Source organism: Nomascus leucogenys, chromosome 3, assembly GCF_006542625.1.
Source record: "Nomascus leucogenys isolate Asia chromosome 3, Asia_NLE_v1, whole genome shotgun sequence".
Lineage (NCBI taxonomy): Eukaryota > Metazoa > Chordata > Mammalia > Primates > Hylobatidae > Nomascus > Nomascus leucogenys.
In genome coordinates, this window is record NC_044383.1 from 134,560,521 (window position 1) to 134,581,208 (window position 20,688).

At 44.4% G+C, this 20,688-nt stretch overlaps 1 protein-coding gene across 3 annotated transcripts in view; it reads left to right on the top strand.

Moving 5' to 3' along the window:
* Positions 1–20,688, top strand: part of SASH1 (SAM and SH3 domain containing 1) — a 212,430-nt gene that overhangs the window by 186,300 nt on the left and 5,442 nt on the right. For all 3 annotated transcript variants that reach the window (XM_003255856.3, XM_030809810.1, XM_030809811.1), the window contains 8 exons: positions 1,826–1,969; positions 5,898–6,033; positions 7,169–7,338; positions 8,143–8,352; positions 9,115–9,265; positions 14,627–14,740; positions 17,782–18,920; positions 20,112–20,243. In XM_003255856.3, the coding sequence (XP_003255904.1) occupies positions 1,826–1,969; positions 5,898–6,033; positions 7,169–7,338; positions 8,143–8,352; positions 9,115–9,265; positions 14,627–14,740; positions 17,782–18,920; positions 20,112–20,243 (2,196 nt within the window). The remainder of the gene's footprint in view (positions 1–1,825; positions 1,970–5,897; positions 6,034–7,168; positions 7,339–8,142; positions 8,353–9,114; positions 9,266–14,626; positions 14,741–17,781; positions 18,921–20,111; positions 20,244–20,688) is intronic.

Consider the following 20,688-nt stretch of genomic DNA (forward strand, 5'->3'; position numbering starts at 1 on the left):
ACAAATCCAGATAAGTCTGGCCTCTGTGGTCTAAGTCATTTTGCACATGGCCTTTTCTTCATGCTAGTCGCAAGCACGTAACTACTGTACGCACATCGTGCCACGAAGTGGAGCCCTGTGATTTGGTCCCCAAGAGTATGTGCTGGCATTTTGGAACACCAGTCTTATTACGGGCCCAGTACCTGGCCCCGCATGGCCTATACTAAGCCTAGGGTTTTATGGTCTGGGGTGTCCTGGAATGAACCCAGTCTCTGTGGGACCAAAACAGACCAGATTCCTCAGGAGTCTGCTGTCAGGCCCAGGTGTCTGCCCTCTCAGACCTGCTTTGGGGTCATAGTCTAGGGACAGCCCACCACAGTGGCACACAAGTTTTATTTCCTGAAATGTGCTTTCTCAGACCCCAAGGGTGAAGGTGAGTCTTTTTTTTTTTTTTTTTTTTTTTTTTTGAGACAGAGTCTCGCTCTGTAGCCCAGACTGGAGTGCAGTGCTACAATCTTTCCTCACTGCAACTTCCGCCTCCCAGGTCCCAGTTAAGCAATTCTCCTGCCTCAGCCTCCCGACTGGCTAGGATTACAGGTGCACACCACCATGCCCAGATAATTTCTGTATTTTTAGTAGAGATGGGGTTTCTCCATGCTGGCCAGGCTGGTCTTGAACTCCTGACCTTGTGATTCGCCCATCTTGGCCTCCCAAAGAGCTGGGATTACAGGTGTGAGCCACCGCACCTGGCCTTTGGTGAGTCTTATATGTAGTTTAGCTTGTCATTTGCATTGTGTCATAAAACTGTAAAATGAAGATTTCATGTTTCATATTTGTTATGATCATGGGTCAGCTAAAATACCCACCTGGGATTTTATATATATGAAATGTTTTGAAAATTTCCTGGAAGAGAATTAAACAATTTTATTTGGTTATCAAATTATATTGATTCTTAAGCCAATAGTTTTCTGCTGTCAATCTTTTTTAGAAATGAGAGAAAATATGATTTTTTTCTTTTTCAGGGAAAAGTTTGTTTTTTTAAAAAAATGCAAACTAGAATGAGAGATGACCACAATCTAGCTTTTTAAGAGAGAAATTTACACACTGAGTGCTATAGTGATCGAAAGCCAATCAGATGTTGCTCTTCTAACGACTGAGCTGTCACCATTTGTTCTAACCTGTTTCTCGGGGCAATTTGGTAGTATTATCCCTCTCTTCTCCCCCATTGCTGGGATTACATGAACATTGGTTCATGTAAATCACTTTTTTTTTTTTTTCTGAGAGGGAGTCTTGCTGTGTTGCCCAGGCTGGAGTGCAGTGACGCGATCTCGGCTCACTGCAAGCTCCACCTCCCGGGTTCACACCATTCTCCTGCCTCAGCTTCCTGAGTAGCTGGGACTACAGGCGCCCGCCACCACGCCCGGCTAATTTTTTGTATTTTTAATAGAGACGGGGTTTCACAGTGTTAGTCAGGATGGTCTCGATCTCCTGACCTTGCGATCCACCTGCCTCGACCTCCCAAAGGTAAATCACTCTTTACTGATGAAATGCAGTCCCCTTGGGTGTTAAAAATAGCGGAAAAAATGTAACCTGATAAGAATGTACTAAAAGTAAGTAAAATAAAAAGTGACTCACATCCCACTTTAAGCAAACAAAAAGCCCTATAGTCAATAAGCTTTCATTTTTAATCAAAGTGATAAATAATAGCACTGACTTAACACAAGAAAAACTTCAAGATCCTGAGGAATGCCAATATTTCTGAGAGCTAGGACGTTAATGTTTTAAATAATAAAACCTGTTCTTCATTTTCTGCGACCAACAATACTTGCAACATTTTGTTTTACAGGGTAAAGAAGGAGACTTTGTGTACAAAGAAGTCATCAAATCACCTACTGCCTCTCGCATCTCTCTTGGGAAAAAGGTGAAATCAGTGAAAGAGACGATGAGAAAGAGAATGTCTAAAAAATATAGCAGCTCTGTCTCTGAGCAGGTAGGCAGCTACCTGGTGGAATGTTCCCTTGGTTCTTCCTGACAAGAAAAGCTGAGGATGGCCCTTCTGAGATTTTAAATGGTGCTAAATACACATATTCCTTGGGATTAACCTGCTCCAAGTCCGTGCTTTATTTACGTAGAGAAACACTGAATTCAACACACGTTTATTAAGCACTCTGGGCTGTTCAGCACCGTGCTTGGTGCTGGGAATACAAAATACAGGACTTGCCTTCTGTGTACAGACAAGAGAGACAGGCATGTAAAGAAATGGTTATTCTTCAGTGCAATAAGCGTTGTAAATTTGAATACAAAGGAAGGATTTTATTTTCTAAACTATGCCTTGCTACAAAATGGATGTTACCTGAATCAAACCTAAAACTTCTTGTTTTTTTTTTTTTTTTTTTTTTTTTGGACAGCAGACTTGTCAATCATAGCATAAGTTGTTCTAGAAGCACATAGCCAGTCTAAGAAATAAACTCAAAGTTCTTCCTGGGTACCAGGCTTTGGTAATAATGTTTCAGAGAGGGGTATTTTCCCTCATTTGCCCTGTCTGTAGCCATGAAGGAAGGTATCACAGAATTGATTTTTCCCCCCTGGATCTATAATTTCATTGCTAGAGAAATGACTGTTGCTGTCTTAATTGCATGGGTGGAGGGAGTAAAGACAGTTGGAGAGCTGGGCCTCCAGGTAATTATGACCATTCAATTTTCAAGACACTCTCCTCTGGCACATGTATAGCACTCATTTTGTAGCCTGTTGAAGTTCCTGTGTATGAGCTGGTTGTCTGCTTGAAATATGTAGGTAATACACTTTATCTACCACATAAAAACAGCAAGGAAAGCAGACATTTTTGCTCAGCTGCTGCTCTCTGGTGGGCACAGTGAGCTAAAACCAAGCATCACCCCTGTGCGAATGACTGAACACCACCAGCCTGCCACCCACCTCACTTGATTCAAACAAAGCCTGCACAGCAGCTTCAGCTGATTACAGTGGTTCTCACGGGGATAGGGTGAGAGGCTATCATTTTGCTCCCCCATGGACTCCAGGGCAATGTCTTTCAATGGTCAGACTGTGTTGAAGTGAAGTGGAGTGGATATTGCTGGCATCTAGAGCAGCAGTGCCCAATCTTTTTGCACCAGGGACTGGTTTCGTGGAAGGCAATTTTTCCACGGAGCTGGGGTGGATGGTGGTTTCAGGATGATTCACGTGCATTACATTTATTGTTCCCTTCATTTCTATTGTTATTACATTGTAATATATAATGAAATAATTATACAACTCACCATAATGTAGAATCAGTGGGAGCCCTGAGCTTGTTTTCCTGCAACTAGATGATCCCATCTGGGGATGATGGGAGACAGTGACAGATCATCAGGCATTAGATTCTCATAAACAGCATGCAACCTAGATGCCTCGTGTGCACAATTCACAATAGGATTTGTGCTCCTACGAGAATCTGATGCCGCCGCTGATCTGACAGGAGGTGGAGCTCAGACAGTAATGTGAGTAATGGAGAGTGGCTGTAAAAACAGATGAAGCTTGGCCTGCTCACCCGCCACTCACCTCCTGCTGTACGGCCCATTTCTTAACAGGCCACAGACAGGTTCTGGTCCGTGGCCCGGGAGTTGGAGAATGCTGATCTAGAGGATAGAGGCCAGGGACGCTGCCAAACATCTTAGCATGCACAGGACAGTCCCCACAGCAAAGAACTGTCCATCAAAATGATCAGTGCTCAGGCTGAGAAACCGTGGCCTATTAGACCTGCAGGAGATGTCTGGACTGCCTTCAATAGGTCTTATCCATGATTTTTTTTTTCTTTATTCTTTTCATTCTCTTGTCCCTGTGGGTGACGGAGTGATAGTGATTCTGTATTTCTTCCCAGCAATGAAGCAGTCAGCATGCTAGTGAAAGCATGCTACTAATTTAAAGCATTTTATTAAGTTTGCTTTTCCCCAAAATTGAAACAGCCACTAAAACTCTTAAGCTCATGTTCAAAGAGGTTTTCTGCTTTATGAATCATAAGCATAGAATTTTAATGTCAATTTGGCATTTTTCAATAATTTTACCATATAGCAATCTTATGTGCTTAGTTCTATTTTTTTAAAGCTGCCATTTCACGTAAGTTAAGGAATAAGAGAAATAACTGATCATTGTAAATTTTCTGTAAAGCAAAAATAATGGCAGGTTTTGTGTGGTTGGTTTTTTTGTTTTTGTTTTTGTTTTGAGACGGAGTGTCACTCTGTCACTCAGGCTGAAGTGCAATGGTGTGGTCTCGGCTTACTGCAACCTCCGCCTCCTGGGTTCAAGCGATTCTCCCACCTCAGCCTCTCGAGTAGCTGGGACTATAGGCACGTGCCACCATACCCGGCTAATTATTGTATTTTTAGTAGAGATGGGGTTGCACTACGTTGGCCAGGCTGGTCTCGAACACCTGACCTCGTGAGCCACTCACTTCAGCTTCCCAAAGTGCTGGGATTACAGGCATGAGCCACCGTGCCCACCTTGTGTGTTTTTTTAAAAAAAACTTTTTAGTAAATATACCAACCATTATGGTAGGGATATTTGTTTTCTCTGTTACTGCTATATGCCCAATACCTGGATTAGTGCCTGTTATTGTAGGTAATTAATAAACATGTGATGAATAAATTAATAACTTTTTAAAGCATTTGAAAATATATCAGAGACCCACATTTACTATTGCTGTTTTTCAAACTGCGTGCTTTTTTCAGAAGCATTACAGAAGACTTTAATGGGAAAAAAATCACTTATTTTATGACGCAGAAAGGAGGAATGAATTTTTTTTTAAAAGGAATTCATACTTTGGAGCTTCAGTAACTTCCTAATAATGTCAGCTCTAGTTTTCTTTGTTGTTTTTGAGGTCGCTTGCTGACTTTCCTCACACTGAAAGCACTAATGTGTGTTGGATCAGAAGCTGCTGTTGCCGATGTCCTCAGATGTTTGCAGGGCCTGCGGAGCTGTGTTAAGGCCCTTCTGATGATTCGGCAGCATGCAAACAGCAGGTTTCATTTAGCTGGTTTTGTGCTCACGTGGCTGTGGCCATATGTAATATGCCAGAGACTTTTCTATTTTGGCAAGTAAATAATTCTCACTGCAAACTTTCTGAAGTGCGATATCGTCTATTGATATAGCACCACGAATCAAATAAGCATGCTATACTCAAATGTGCAAATGAGGAGCTGCTGAGAGGGTAATACTTAGCTACTCAAAATGCAGAAAGTACTGCTGAGTCACTCCCATCAGGATCCTGGTGTGAAAAAGACTTCCCAGCTTTTTACTGACAACACTTTAGAAAAGTGAAAGAAGCTACAACTTTAGAGTGACATATGGAAATTTTATTGTAGACTGGAAAATAGTATGTTTGCTGTATATTTGGGTTTTAAATTCATGTTTCTTTAGCCAATGCCAATAATTTGTATAAATAGAAATATAAGAATCTAGCCAATGTTTGTTTTTTCAAGGAATACACTTTTTTAAAAGTGCAAATGTTTCCTATCCAACTAGATTAAATATTCTCTGACTGCACTTCCAGGCATTCTATTAATCATGGATTGTACTTGATCTACATTTGAAGTCCAGCCTTGCTACTGGGCTTTTGGGTATGCTGAGTCTCTAAACCTTTAAGTATTTTGTCTGTGTGGTAGACAGATTTTTTTTTCTTGGAGATTCCAAGAATATCTATTCGAGAATGAGAAATAATATTTGAGTGCTTAATAAATAGTAGCATTGGCCACGACTTTAAAAGTAAGCAAGGATGTCAGTTTCAAAGGAGGAGAATATTGGTTATAGAATCAAATATGGGTATAGATTGATTTGATTGATTTCATTGAAGGCCAAGTCGCTGAGAATTACAAAACAACACCTGTCCACTCTGATGAACTTCTTCATTTTGTTGAAACCCATGGCAGGACTCGGGCCTTGATGGAATGCCTGGCTCCCCTCCGCCTTCACAGCCTGACCCCGAACACTTGGACAAGCCCAAGCTCAAGGCCGGGGGTTCTGTAGAAAGTCTTCGCAGTTCTCTGAGTGGGCAGAGCTCCATGAGTAAGTCTAGTTTGTCATTGTGATTATTTTCTTTGGCGTTAATATCTGACATATACTGAGCACTAGGTTCAGGCAATTTCAAGGGGAATAAGACCAAGTCCTGCCCTTCAGGTGCTATTAGAGAATCAGACCAGCAAACTCTCTGGACTCAGAGTCGTGTTTGTTTATTAGTAGACATGCAGCAGCAGCAGCAGCCCAAAAGAGGAGGTGATGAATTTTGATTGGAGACAATAGGGAAAGCATCTCAGAAGAAGGATCTAGAGAGCAGGGGGAATAAGCCAGGGAGACAAGCACATGAAGATGACCAGCAAAATAATGGGAGTGGGGAAGGGAGGGGAATTTTATATGTGACTGATAAATTCGGGCCAATGGTAGTTGGAGTTGGCTGAATGGTATGAAGGAAAAGATCAACTTTTTATTTTGTTTTAATTTTTATTTTTGAGATGGTGTCTCCCTGTCTCCCAGGCTGGAGTGCAGTGTTGTGATCTCAGCTCACTGCAACCTTCGCCTCCCTGGCTCAAGGGATCGTCCTGCCTCAGCCTCCTGAGTAGCTGCACTACAGGGGCATGCCACCACACCCGGCTAATTTTGTTGTAGAGACGGGGTTTTGCCATGTAGCCCAGGCGGATGGAACTCCTGGACTCAAGCGATCTGCCCACCCCGGCCTCCTAAAGTGCTGGGATTATAGGCATGAGCCACCGTGCCCCGAGATCAGGTTTAAACCTACCACTTTAAGTTCTTACCCTTTTGGGCAAATGACATGACTGCTCTGAATTTGTTTCCTCATCTGTAAAATGGTTAGAGAGGGTGTGCATTACCACTGAGAGGTCACGAATGTTAAGAGCAGAGTCTAGTGCCTGGTCCTGCAGTGTCCTCCACGCGGGATCCTCCGTGCCAGATGGATTCCCAGGTCATGAGGGTAACTTGCTGTGAGTCCCCTGTCCGGTGAGGAGATGAGGGATAACACTCAGAGAATTCATAACTGGGCCCTGCCCTGGTCCTGTCAGAGGGTTGTGGCTCAAGGCTTCCTTTCTGTGGGCCTTTGTTTCCTAATCTGCCATACCTTCAATACCTTTCTGCTTTGCTGGGTGGGAAATCTGGATCTACCCGTGTTCTTCCTGTGTTTCCTGTACAGGTGGTCAAACAGTGAGCACCACCGATTCCTCAGCCAGCAACCGGGAAAGCGTCAAGTCGGAAGATGGGGATGATGAAGAGCCGCCTTACCGAGGCCCGTTCTGCGGGCGTGCCAGGGTGCACACCGACTTCACCCCCAGTCCCTATGACACAGACTCGCTGAAGCTCAAGGTATCTCTTTCCCTGGCCTCAGAGTAGCTAACTGGGCTCTTCCATTTCTCTAGGAGGCTTTCTTTCCTCCTTACTGTTGAATGCTGGGCTACTATGGTACAGACTGGACAGTATCTTGGCTACCTCCATCACTGGTCTCCTCTGTAGTGAAAAGCAGAACAAGAACCAGCCAGCCCTCGAGGCAGAGGGAGGGTCTCGTGTTGATCCCTGGGTTATCATCACTTCACCCCTCTGACCTCAGCTTCCCTCTAGAATTCCTATTGCACACCCTCCCTCTCCCCACCTGGCTCCTGCTCCACACACCTGGCTTCTGTGTTTCCTCCATCTGAAGAAAGATTTCTGCCTTCTGTGTGCTCAGAGATACCTTTATGGGACAGATGGGGTTCCACAAAGTGTGTGCAGCCATGACAGGGCCGGAATCGCCACTGGTTAGGACAGGTGGGAAGTGCCTTCTCTAAGAAGCGGGAGCCCTCTGAGGAGGGAAGGCGTTCAGAGTGCCGGGTGGGCAGCCTGACTGAGAGCACCAGGGGCACCCCAGGCACCCCTGGTTCTGCAGGGCAGGAGGGTGGAGGAGCTGTGACCGGGGGCCTGCGTGGAATTGCGTACAGTCAGAGACACCTGTCTGGCCTCTGCCGAGCTCACAGTCACATCCTATGCAGGTCACTCAGAGGGGTGACTTGTGGGACCCCGATTCTGGCCTTTGTGGCATCTTCACTTCTGCATGACCTGTGTATCTGGCAGATTCAGGATTTGTACGTTCATGGAATGTACCTAATGGAAAGATCTTTGCTCCCTGGGCCACAGAAAGGAGATATCATTGATATAATCAGCAAGCCACCCATGGGGACCTGGATGGGCCTGCTGAACAACAAAGTCGGCACGTTCAAGTTCATCTACGTGGACGTGCTCAGTGAGGACGAGGAGAAACCCAAACGCCCCACCAGGAGGCGGCGGAAAGGACGACCACCCCAGCCCAAGTCTGTGGAGGATCTCCTGGATCGGATTAACCTGAAAGTCAGTCGCTTCTGATTCTTGTCACACACTACTCCCTCACTGCCTTTTTCTCTCCTACACTAAGCAAGTGAGGGCATTTTTAGGGTAGGGTTGGGGCTGATCTGTGTGGTCCAATAAGGGCAGCTCGTTACTATGATGAGCATCCATTATTCTACAGAAAGAGTTACCAGTTTTCCAGCACTGCCCTTGACCTCAGCTATGGGTGATAGCATAAGCCCCGGGTCAAACCTTGCTGCTGGAAAAGCTGTAGGCAGAAACTCCTGGCACCTTGATCGCAGCTAGCTCCACAGGGGCCACGAGGAAACTCCGTGCCCACCTCTCTCCCACCGTCACTCCAAGCGTCTACTAGCGTGAGTCTGCAATGAGAGATTATGTTTCCTCTTTGCAAAACTCTTGATCCTGAGGAATTAAAAGCTGGGTTTTAATAGCTCTGTAAATGGAGGAGGAGTCTCCTCTGTTGTGGGCTCTGTGGAGGTAAAGGAATTAGCTCTTATCAAGAGTACAATTATAGTGCAAGCCAGCGGAATCCATCACAGCCTGCAATGTACATCTTCCTAACCCATGATTAATAAAACACCCTGCTTGCCTACTAAGCCAGAGGACTGGGATGTACAGGATCTATTGCAAATGATACTTACTAATCTTTTGATTAGCCTGAAGGTGACTATGGGAACAGTGTGTGGGTTGCAGGCTAGTTGGTGGTGGTGGTATCATGTGTCTGGGCTGGCTGACTCCCTTCTGTCTTCCTTCTCCCTCTCACAGGAGCACATGCCCACTTTCCTGTTTAATGGATATGAAGATTTGGACACCTTTAAGCTGCTGGAGGAGGAAGACTTGGATGAGTTAAATATCAGGGACCCGGAACACAGAGCTGTTCTCTTGACAGCAGTGGAGCTGTTACAAGAGTATGACAGTAAGTCCCTGTATGCACAGAGGTGTTCCCTGTGAGGTCCGCCACGGCAGGCCCCACGTACGCTGCCGGTATGTGCTTAGGTCCCTGGAGTCACTTATTCTGTCCTGTTCTTTCCCAAGCCAAGGTCAAACAGCACAAATCATAAATTCCCAGTACAGACATGGGAACAAAAGAAAACCTCATGTGCCGCCGCCACCTTTCTGGGCATGTTTCTAGGTGATAGTTGAAGAGGATTCTGCAGTAAGTGTCTGCAAGAATGGAATTACAGTTTTCCCAAAAAAAATGGGTAGACTCCGCTTTCGGTACTTTTGAGATGTGCGGCCTCCCGCAGGCCGTTGTGACAGCTGAGCACAACAGTGACTGTGACCAGCTGGGAGGCTTTTGCTCAGCTAAGGCTTGATTACTTTTCAGAGCACACGAGGAGTTGTGTTCTTATTGAATAGACTGGTTAGTGAATAAATGAAATTCATCAGCTTTCGTTAAAGGAGGAGACGTCTCTCCGCAGTGAATATGTAGAGCAGAGAATTCCATATCGATTGGCTTTCAAATTCCCAACCTAAATGACAGCTTATTTTTACAGCCTGTGAGCAGAATCATCAGTGAGCTCACAGCTTTTATGAAGTCTATTTGAATACACCATATCCTTTGCTCCATTAACTCAATCTTATCTTGCTCTGTATTCTTCAATCTGCCATCAGAAATATTCCTGAAATCATTCATCTTAAAGGAGTATCCTTTCCAGTTACTGAATTCAAACGCATTTTCCTTCAAGGACTCTGCTTCAGGGATATCAGTAGCTAATAGCATTTCTGTTGCTGAAAGACACACCAAAACCATGGTTAATGGTGGAAAAAAGAATTATACATTACTGAAATGTATCAGGCCTGAGAAACATGGAAGCAAGCGTCATTAGGTGAAATTCACTTCTGCTAAATAGGCATTCCCTCTAAAGGAACTGATAAGCTAGAGAAACACACACCATCAGATAGATGTCTGAGCCTAAGATAAACAGGCTGCCTTTAGGGATAGATTTGGAGGCAATTGTGACTCGTAGTTAATATCACTTTATAACGAGGTCTTTTAAGTATTTGATTGCCCAAGAGACACGTTGGGGTCTGTGGCCAGGTTGTGTGTAAAGAGACTACACAGTAACTGGTGTAGCCTACCAGCTCAATTAGTATGAATCAGTATTAAATCATCTATTGTCCCGAACCACATCGGCCCAGAAACAGCTCACTTGCTCTTCCTCAGTCAGTCACCAAGAATAGCTGGGGTTTTTTTTTGTTTTGTTTTGTTTTAGAGACAGAATTTCACTCTCGTTGCCCAAGCTGGAGTGCAGTGGTGCGATCTTGGTTCACCACAACCTCCACCTCCCGGGTTCAAGCAATTCTCCTGCCTCAGCCTCCCGAGTAGCTGGGATTACAGGCATGCACCACTACGCATGGCTAATTTGTATATTTTTAGTGGAGATGGGGTTTCACCATGATGGCCAGGCTGGCCTCAAACCCCTGACCTCAGGTGATCCACCCACCTTGGCCTCCCAAAGTGCTGGGATTACAGGTGTGAGCCACTGCATCCAACCCACAGATGCTTTATATATACTCTCCATTACATTTCCTTTATCATCCACAGCTTTGGAGGAAAAAAGCTAACTCCTGAGTGTAAGGCAGCAATCTGTGCTTAGACTGTTCCATGCCACGTTGGCTGAGACCCATCATTCCTCCTGGGATCACGTCCTGAGATTTTTGTACCAAGGAGCATTTTGTAGGAGGGTATCGCTATCCATCAGGTTGCTAACCTGGAAGGTGAAGAAGACCTCTTTGCCTCTTCAAACATTCCATTATGGATCTATTCTGCTCTGGTGTTTAGAACCTCCCTGATATATAAAGTTGTACTTCCTTTTATTGGTTCTAAAACAAAGGCTTCAAGGTCCCAGAGGTACCCATTAGTGCCAAGAGTCAGGGTCCAGACTTTTCCTAGCATTATAGGATTTTACATCCAATACAGTTAAAGTCATCGTGGCTAAGAAGTAGTGCCTCTAACTGATAACTTAGATCATGATAGGTTTCTGTCAAACCAGATTTCTATACACTAGGGAGATGCAGAGGTCTATTGAGATCCTTGAAGATATGTAGGGATCTTGAAAGGTTTCTAGCTTAGCCATAACTGAGAGCAAAAAGTACATTTCCAGCACTACTTGGAAGTCAGACCCGTCCAGCCTCCCTCGAAGCGTGGGAAAATGCCAGCCTTTTAGGGTTCCACTGGGAAAAGACTCTAATTGTCAGATGGCTATTCCTTACACCAAGCCCAGACCCACTATCTTAGGTCTGACAAATGAAAGCCTCTTACAAATTGCTAAAAGAATTTTTACTTGTGGTAAAATACAGATAATCTAAAGTTTTCTGTCTTAGCCATTTCTAAGTATAAACAATAACTTGTATAAGAATTCTAATCAGGAATTATTTCAAACATGCAGAAAAGTACAGAGGAAAAGAAAACAAACATATGCATGCACATGTTTAAGTTAATGTTTTGCCATATTTTCTTCATTTCTTACATCTTAAGAAATATGGTGTAAGCCCATGGAAAGTCCTGCTTTCAAAGAATCCCATTCCCTTCTCTTCTTTCCCAAGGTAACTGCTCCCCAGGCAATGGTATGTGCCCTTGGGTACCACTACCTTTTGATGTTGGAATATTCATAGGTGTCTTAGCATATTCTGTGTGTGTGTGTGTGTGTGTGGTGTGGTGTGGTGTGTGTGTGGTTGGTGAGGCTGGAGGCAGAGAGAGCTTAGCCCAAGCAGAGTCCCTTTAGGTCAAAGTTCAGGTCATGCTCAAATGGGGTTTCAGCCTCACAACCTAGCACTTTGCTGTGATTTGACTGTGAGAATTTTCAGGGTTCTAGCTCATCTTTCTTATCTTTTGTACCTTGGCACCAATGCTGACAAGTGTGGGAAAAGGTCATGGTCTTGATTCTGTACTACAGAGGAGAGGCACCTCACCTCTTTTTCTCTTCTCCCTAATGAAGACAGCGATTCTAGCCCCCTTCCTTATGCCTCATGAGTCTATAAATAGAACTGTGGTTTTCAGGTGACAGAATTGCTCCCCTCCCTCTCCAAAATAATTTCAGGCATCCTGCTGTATTTGGTGAGGCTGGGGTCCCCAAAGATGCAGGCACAGCACATATTTCCATGCTGCAGCAGGAGCAGGTCTTCTGTGTTACTCCCACCCCGCACTCTGGAGTCTGTTTTGGCCACTGTGGTGCACTGAACCATGTCACTAGGGACAGAGTACTCTGACTCCTCTCCCTGGGTTGTAATGGATAGCACAAAGCCCTCATTTTATAAGTATCATTTTTCTAAATAACATGCTAGGCTAGAACAAAGGCCACTGCAAAGCCACAGGCTCTTCTACACAGTGAGGACACTGCTCTAGAATGTTCCACTTTTAGGTGGTCAGGGGGACAGTATTTGCTCTTGTGCTTCCAATTAGTTAATTTTTCATTAGTCATTTTAAAAGTAGCACTCTTAATTTGGGATTCTAATTGAGGGACTTACGCTGCCACGATCTCTGCTGTAGTTGGGGCTGTAAAATGCTTTCCCCGTGAGAAATGCAAGCAGGAAGTGGTGGACAGCCGGAGAGCTGCCAGAGCCTTCTGCCTTCCTGCATTTTTATTTTGATGACCTGAGAAAAGGCATCACATTTCTGGCTTATTGATTTCTTTTTTTCTGTGTATGTGGTTCGAGTGGGGAAGTTGGTGGGGGATGAAAATAAAGCCATTCATCATTGCAACTAGCTATTTTGTATAGAAAATGTTTTCTTGGTTTCTGTCTTGTGTGACCAAGCACTTACTCTGCATAATAATGCAAAGATGTTCTGCGTGTAACCTCATTGTCCCATGTAAGGCTCCACGTGCCCCTTCTACAACATGCCGGGTGATGCTGCTGGGGTGTTGAAGGCCCTCGTGGCTTTCCACGTGATTTCCTTGGGGCAGATTCACTCAACAGAAGCGTCTGATGCTGCTCTTGATTTTTTTTTTTTCCCCTCCAGCTTTGTTGAGGCACAGTTGACAAATAATGATGCTTCTCTTTAAAAGCCTTTCTCAAAATGAGGTCTTCCTTTTTTTTCTTTATTTTTTATTTATTTCAATAGCTTTGGGGTATAAGTGGTTTTAGGTTACATGGATGAATTATATACTGGTGAATTCTGAGAGAGATTTTAGTGCACCCATCACCTGAGTAGTATACATTGTACCTAATATGTAGTTTTTTTATCCCTAGACTCCTCCCACCCTCCCCCTTCTGACTCTCTGAAGTCCATTGTATCCTTTGTATGCCTTTATGTGCTTATTAGCTTAGCTCCTACTTACAAGTGAGACCGTGTGGATTATGGTTTTCTACTCCTGTGTTACTTCACTTAGAATAATGGCCTCCAGGTCCATCCAAATTACTGCAAAGACATTATTTCATTCCTTTTCATGGCCGAGTAGTATTCCATGGTGTATAGGTACTGCATTTTCTTTATCCACTCAGAATGAGGACATTCAGCTTTCAGTCATCCATTTATCTATACCAGCAAGCATGTATCTGTTACTCAGCTTCCAAGTTCGAGGGTTTCCTAAGCTTTCCCCAGCTTTTACTTATATGCAGGAGGAAAAATATGCTGGCACAAGACAAAGGGAGAAGCAGAAAAAACAACCTCTAACTCATCCCAAACAACAAAAACAGAAGAAGATTTGCCACTGGCCTCTCCTCAGTTTTGGGGTTTGTACCTCGTCTTGCCAGCCTTACTCTTGCTGAGCTAATACAAGAGCCCTCAGCGCGTGTCCCTGAGGGCTAAGAATGCTCCTAAATGCTAAAAAAATTTATTTCATTTGACACTTTAATATTAGCTCCCAAATTTGGAAAGTTGGCAACATAACTATCTTCAAGCACAAGTCTTACAGATCTCCGAAAAACGTATGACCCAATCTCACCTTGTGAATGGGGCATTTATTCTCTCTTTGCTTCTCCTTGATGGTGCCATCACTCAGAAGGGACTGGGAGCCCCACTGCCGAAACAACACTCTACCTTTCTCCTTTCCCCATAGCCCCAAGGCCGGAGTCAGCTTCTGTTCGCATAACTTAAAAGGTGTCAACATACTCCAACTGTGTGCTCTCTCCATACTTATCTTTGTGCGATGAATACCTTATTGGAAGAAAAGTTGTGATCACACTAGTTCATTTTGATCTCATCTATTTTAAGATAAATTGTTCTCTTCCAAAAGCTCAGGGCAGTAACTGAGGATAAAGTCGAGCTCTGTTGACTCTGAAACCTGTGCTTTTCATTCCCCTTGTTGATTTCATGGTGTGTTCTCTCCTCTAGGTAACAGTGACCAGTCAGGATCCCAGGAGAAGCTGCTCGTTGACAGCCAGGGCCTGAGTGGATGCTCACCCCGAGACTCAGGATGCTACGAAAGCAGTGAGAACCTGGAAAACGGTAATGTCAGCATGAGTCGCTGGGAAACTGCTTTGACAAGTACTGATTTCAAAGCAGAGTTTTCTGCAAAAGGACGATTCTATTCCTATCATGAACTCAGCAATCATCGTTTCCTTTCTGACCTCTACACCCTTCTAGTCCAAGTTAGCCTCCCTAGCTATTCTCCTAGCTGCTGGGTGAAGTTAATAAATTCCGTGTAAAATACCTGCAGCTGTAAAACCTAAATTGTGTGTCTCCTATGCCCTTTTCTTTATGCAATAAAAACCAACATTTGAGTGTTGGGAGCTATTAGGTCCATAAGGAAAACAATTTACTAGGTAGACCATCCATCAGGGTCACACCAGCAGCAGTGTCTTAAATGCCTCGGCTGCATGGCCTGAGTGTCGACGCAGTTACTGCAGGAGAGAAGGATTGGATGGCCACATGTCTTGTTTGTGGCTTCTCTGTACAGCCAGTCAGGAAGTAATCCGTATGAAATTTCAGAAAACGTGCTTGTCTCAAACAGAAGAGTAGTCTTAAGTGGTATGGGGTCAGGTGGGCTAAACGTTCCATGGATGGCTTTGTGGTTTCCTGTTGTGACCCCAGAATTCCCTTGTAGCGAGATGAGAAACAGTAGTAAGAGGCTCACACTGCCACAGTGACGTAAATCTCTGTCAAACTCTCGAAGGCCATCATAAAAAATGCCCAGGTTTGATAGTTTTTAGCAGCCATTGGAATACTATCTAGTAGCCCATGTGTTAAGATATTTACTGAGCACCTACTAAAGCAAACTTTTTTGAAACTACAGGTTGTACTTTATTAGTGGGTCATGAAAGCAGTTTAGTGGGTCATGGACAGCAGTTTTGTAAGACAAAATAGAATACAAAATATCAGAGAGCATCCCCTAAGATAAAGGTTAGCATTGTTAGCACTGTCACTTGTAATCCTTGTTTCAGTTATGTCTGTGTGTTTGCGCTTGTGTACGTGCATGTGTGTCTCTGTGTACTACATGTCGAATGTAAAATGTATTTCTTACTGGGAGTCATGGGAAAAAATAGTTTGAGCGCCATTGTGGGCACCAAAACTAGGGCTAAGGACAGGAAAGTGGGTGTCCAGGATGCAAACCCTAAGCAGGTGCTCACTCTCGGGTACCAGACTCTGGGCATTCACCTCCTTAGAGTTTGTCCTCTGGGCACCTTGTTTGCCTCACTCTAATTCCAATTCTAAGAAGCATCTTGGGGACCTCAGAATTTGAGCCATGACCCCCTGCTACTCAAGGTTTTCTATCAACTTGGGAAGATAATAGTTCTCCCCAAACTATATATAATATTCAGACAGCCTCGGTCAAGACAGGATGCAAAACCCACCTAGCATCCCAGTACATCCTCAGTTTCAGTAAGCATCAGAATCCTTATGTAGCTCATGTAGGTTCTGAAGAATTTTTTTTTCTCTTAATAACCTTTTCATATCCAAAACTTTTCAGGAAATTAATTCCCCCAACTGTTGGTGATTGGTAAGGATCTCACAGATATCACTGGCAGAATTTTTCATGCCCAAACGAATTCAGGTGTACCTGCTGAAGAACTAGATTGCTAGCGAACCATACTTTGAACTCAAAGTAAGTTCAGGGATCTTTCTAATATAATGCAGAATGCAAAAATGGAACTTTTATGTATAGTTTTATATTGGGAGTTAAGGGAAAAGAAAGTCATATTTCTAAAATTTATGCTAAAGAGGTTCTAATAATTTTCTATTTCAATCTACTTTTAAAATTTGATGCGTTTTTTTTTTTTTTTCTGAAGAGGTATTTCTTCATTTATCTGTGATGATTTTTCTTTTCTTTTTTTTTTTGAGGCAGAGTGCAGTGGCGCAATCTTGGCTCACTGCAAGCTGCACCTCCTGGGTTCACGCCATTCTCCTGCCTCAGCCTCCCGAGTAGCTGGGACTACAGGCACCTGCCACCATGCCCGGCTAATTTTTTGTATTTTTTAGTAGAGACGGGGTTTCACCGTGTTAGCCAGGATGGTCTCGATCTGACCTCGTGATCCGCCTGCCTTGGCCTCCTAAAGTTGTGATGATTTTTCTAATAATGAAAAGTAGACCATGGTCAGTATCTTCAGTAGTAGCACTAGGCTGATGATCTTTATGTAACAACAATAATATCCTACAAATGCATAGCATGTTGGTGTTTATCAGTGTGGAACATACAGGTGGACAAAAATGTAACAAGGGACAGTTAATCCGTGTGTGTGTGTGTGTGTGTGTGTGTGTATGTAAATACTGATGAGAACAAAGCATTCAGCACATTGCCTGGCCCATGAATTGTAAGTTCTTGGCAAAGCTTATTCAACAGCAGCAGTTTAGTATCAATTACCAGTCGTCAGATAAGTAGATTTTGTCTGGTTGATAGTTCAGTTATCAGTCTGACAGTTGTAACTAGGACGGTTGCTTTGCTGGGACCTAAAACTTTATCAGTATTTTGTAGATTTTCTTTGGCAAAGTACTCACATAAGTCTACCGGTCTGTGTCCAGGTCGGTTGATTGTTTCTAGGATAAATTTATTAGAAGGAGGGGCTTCAAGGAAGGTGCGATTTGAGTATTCACTGATCACTCTGTAGGGGATACCATTTATAGAACCTGTTCTGAAATTCAGTCCAGCTCTCCTTTTCCATCATGACCTTGAGAAATTGTACTCACCCAACAAATCCCATCAATATGCGGGTATGATGATCAGCCTCTTTCCACATTGATTGCAGCGGGGCACAGACTTAAGCCAAGATTTATTTTACTGCTTGACACAGCATATTTCTTTCCCATGTAACCCAATTAATTTCAGTCTTCATGACTCCTTTAATAAGACTAAGAATTCTTTCTAAAAATAAAAATGGAACCATAATAACCCTCTATCACCCAATGTCATAAATGGTGATTTTATGTTTTTAATGTAATTGAACAATAGGATGTGGGAGTTGGAAATTTCAATTATGTTAGCACAACTTTATGCATCCGTTTGATTGACTTGCTTTTAAAATGTGATTGTAAAGTGTTCCCTTGTCTCACAGGCAAGACTCGGAAAGCTAGCCTCCTATCTGCCAAGTCATCCACCGAGCCCAGCTTGAAATCTTTTAGCAGAAACCAGTTGGGCAATTACCCAACATTGCCTTTAATGAAATCAGGGGATGCACTGAAGCAGGGACAGGAGGAGGGCAGGCTGGGTGGTGGCCTCGCCCCAGACACGCCCAAGAGCTGTGACCCACCTGGTGTGACTGGTTTGAATAAAAACCGAAGAAGCCTCCCAGTTTCCATCTGCCGGAGCTGTGAGACCCTGGAGGGCCCCCAGACTGTGGACACCTGGCCCCGATCCCATTCCCTGGATGACCTTCAAGCGGAGCCTGGTGCTGAGCAAGACGTGCCTCCTGAGGTGACAGAACCGCCCCCTCAGATTGTACCCGAAGTGCCACAGAAGACGACTGCCTCTTCCACGAAGGCCCAGCCCCTGGAGCGAGACTCTGCTGTCGACAATGCATTGCTACTGACCCAAAGCAAGAGATTTTCTGAACCTCAGAAATTGACAACTAAGAAACTGGAGGGCTCAATCGCAGCCTCTGGTCGCGGCCTGTCACCCCTTCAGTGTCTGCCCAGAAACTATGATGCTCAGCCTCCTGGAGCTAAACACGGTTTAGCAAGGACACCTCTGGAGGGCCACAGAAAAGGACACGAGTTTGAAGGAACACACCATCCCCTGGGCACCAAAGAAGGGGTAGATGCTGAGCAGAGAATGCAGCCCAAAATTCCATCACAGCCTCCACCTGTTCCTGCCAAAAAGAGCAGAGAACGCCTTGCTAACGGACTCCACCCTGTTCCCATGGGCCCCAGTGGGACCCTCCCCAGCCCCGATGCGCCATGCCTGCCAGCGAAAAAGGGCAGCCCTGCCAGCCCCACCAGCCCTAGCAACTGTCCCCCAGCACTGGCTCCCAGGCCTCTCTCAGGGCAGGCGCCTGGCAGCCCACCAAGCACAAGGCCGCCCCCCTGGCTCTCAGAGCTCCCCGAGAACACAAGCCTCCAGGAGCACGGTGTGAAGCTGGGCCCAGCTTTGACCAGGAAGGTCTCCTGTGCCCGGGGAGTGGATCTAGAAACGCTCACTGAAAACAAGCTGCACGCCGAAGGCATCGATCTCACGGAGGAGCCGTATTCTGATAAGGTATCAAAGGTCCTGGGCCCACCGCGTTCACAGGCCTTTGTTTGTAGAAGTCAGGCAGCCAGGTGAGATGAACCCACATCTGAAGCCAGCCCGGTAGCCAGCCCAGTGGACAGGAGACACCTGAATCCACATGTCCACAGCTTACTTGACGTGCATGTGTTCAGATATTGACACCTCCCCATTTCATTTCTCCGTAGGTAAACCGAGGTTAAAAATAACCTGCATGAAGACCTCTTAGAGGGCTTACTAGGAGCAAATAAAATAAATGTGGACAAAAGAACCCTACTCAGATGTGATAATTGTATTATACAGTTATCTGTACGGGTAATGGGAAAAAGATAATATAAAATCCCCCATTGTACCAAAAACATTTAGCTCTATAATGAAAAATTATTTCTCATTCAAAAAAATGAGATCTACCAATACTAAGTGACTCCAAAGACAAAGCAACGCTAACAGATACGGCAGTACTTTACTCCTGGAAATAAGGTCCTATTAGGATGCATTCCTGAGAGTCCTTTATTATAAAATTCTCATGACAAGGAATGCCTTAGAATAAGATCCTCCTCCACCTCCCTGACCCTCCTCGATATTTCCTGAGTGCATATCTTTAAATAAAAAGTAGTGAGAATGACCATACAGTAAATGCTGGCCTAGCGAGCTGGTGGTATAACTTTTGTAGCAGATGAAGCGCAAACAGTTGAATATCTTTAAAACTAGCCCTTCTCTCCTGCAGTTTAGAAGACTCTCTTCAATAACATTAGAGGAGTTGTATTTTGCAAAATGATCCGATTGAGGTGAAGGCATTGGCCTGAAAAATGTAGAATAATTGTGTTCTGCCTTAACTATGCTTCAGACCATTTTCCTAGAGCTCATCAGTACTTAAAGATAAAGATGTAAAAGTATTCTCTCTGAAGCATTCATTCCTGACCAGTAAAGAAAATATATTCACTTCAAAGTAAAACTTTTGGGTCGGGCGCGGTGGCTTACGCCTGGAATCCCAACGCTTTGGGAGGCCAAGGCAAGAAGATCGCTTGAGCCCAGGAGTTTGAGGCTGCAGTGAGCCATGATCAATCACACCACTGCACTCCAGTCTAAGTGACAGTGAGACCCTACATTATATGTGGTGTATCTTAGGGAAAGAAAAAATCCTTACAACTCTTGATGTCACATTCCTGTTCTCCCTGGCAGCATGGCCGCTGTGGGATTCCTGAAGCCCTGGTGCAGAGATATGCAGAGGACTTGGATCAGCCCGAGAGGGACGTCGCCACCAACATGGACCAGATCCGGGTGAAGCAGCTTCGGAAGCAGCACCGCATGGCGGTGAGCAGCCCACAGTTTTCCAGCTTCCTGAGGCACATTTAGTGATCACGCTTAGTGATGAGCATACTAACAACTGCCAAATAGGCAAGGGCTTCCATAGCTATGGAAAGGAGACAGCTGGGGAGAAAGTAATACATGGTCAGCCTAGAAATGTTTAAAAATACACTTTCAGAAAGAAAAACAAATGAAAATTATCCGTAATCCCAACACTGTGAAAAACTTCTTAAAGATCTGTCTAGTGCTGGGTGTGATGGTGCACACCTGTAATCCTAGTTACTTGGGAGGCAGAAGCAGGAGGATTGCTTGAGCCCAGAATTTTGATGCCGGCCTGGGCAACATAGTGAGACCCCATCTCTTAAGAAATAAAATAAAATCCGTCTGAATGACACAGTTTCAGTTACAAGCATAACTTCAGGAGATCTATTGTTCAACATGGTGACTACGG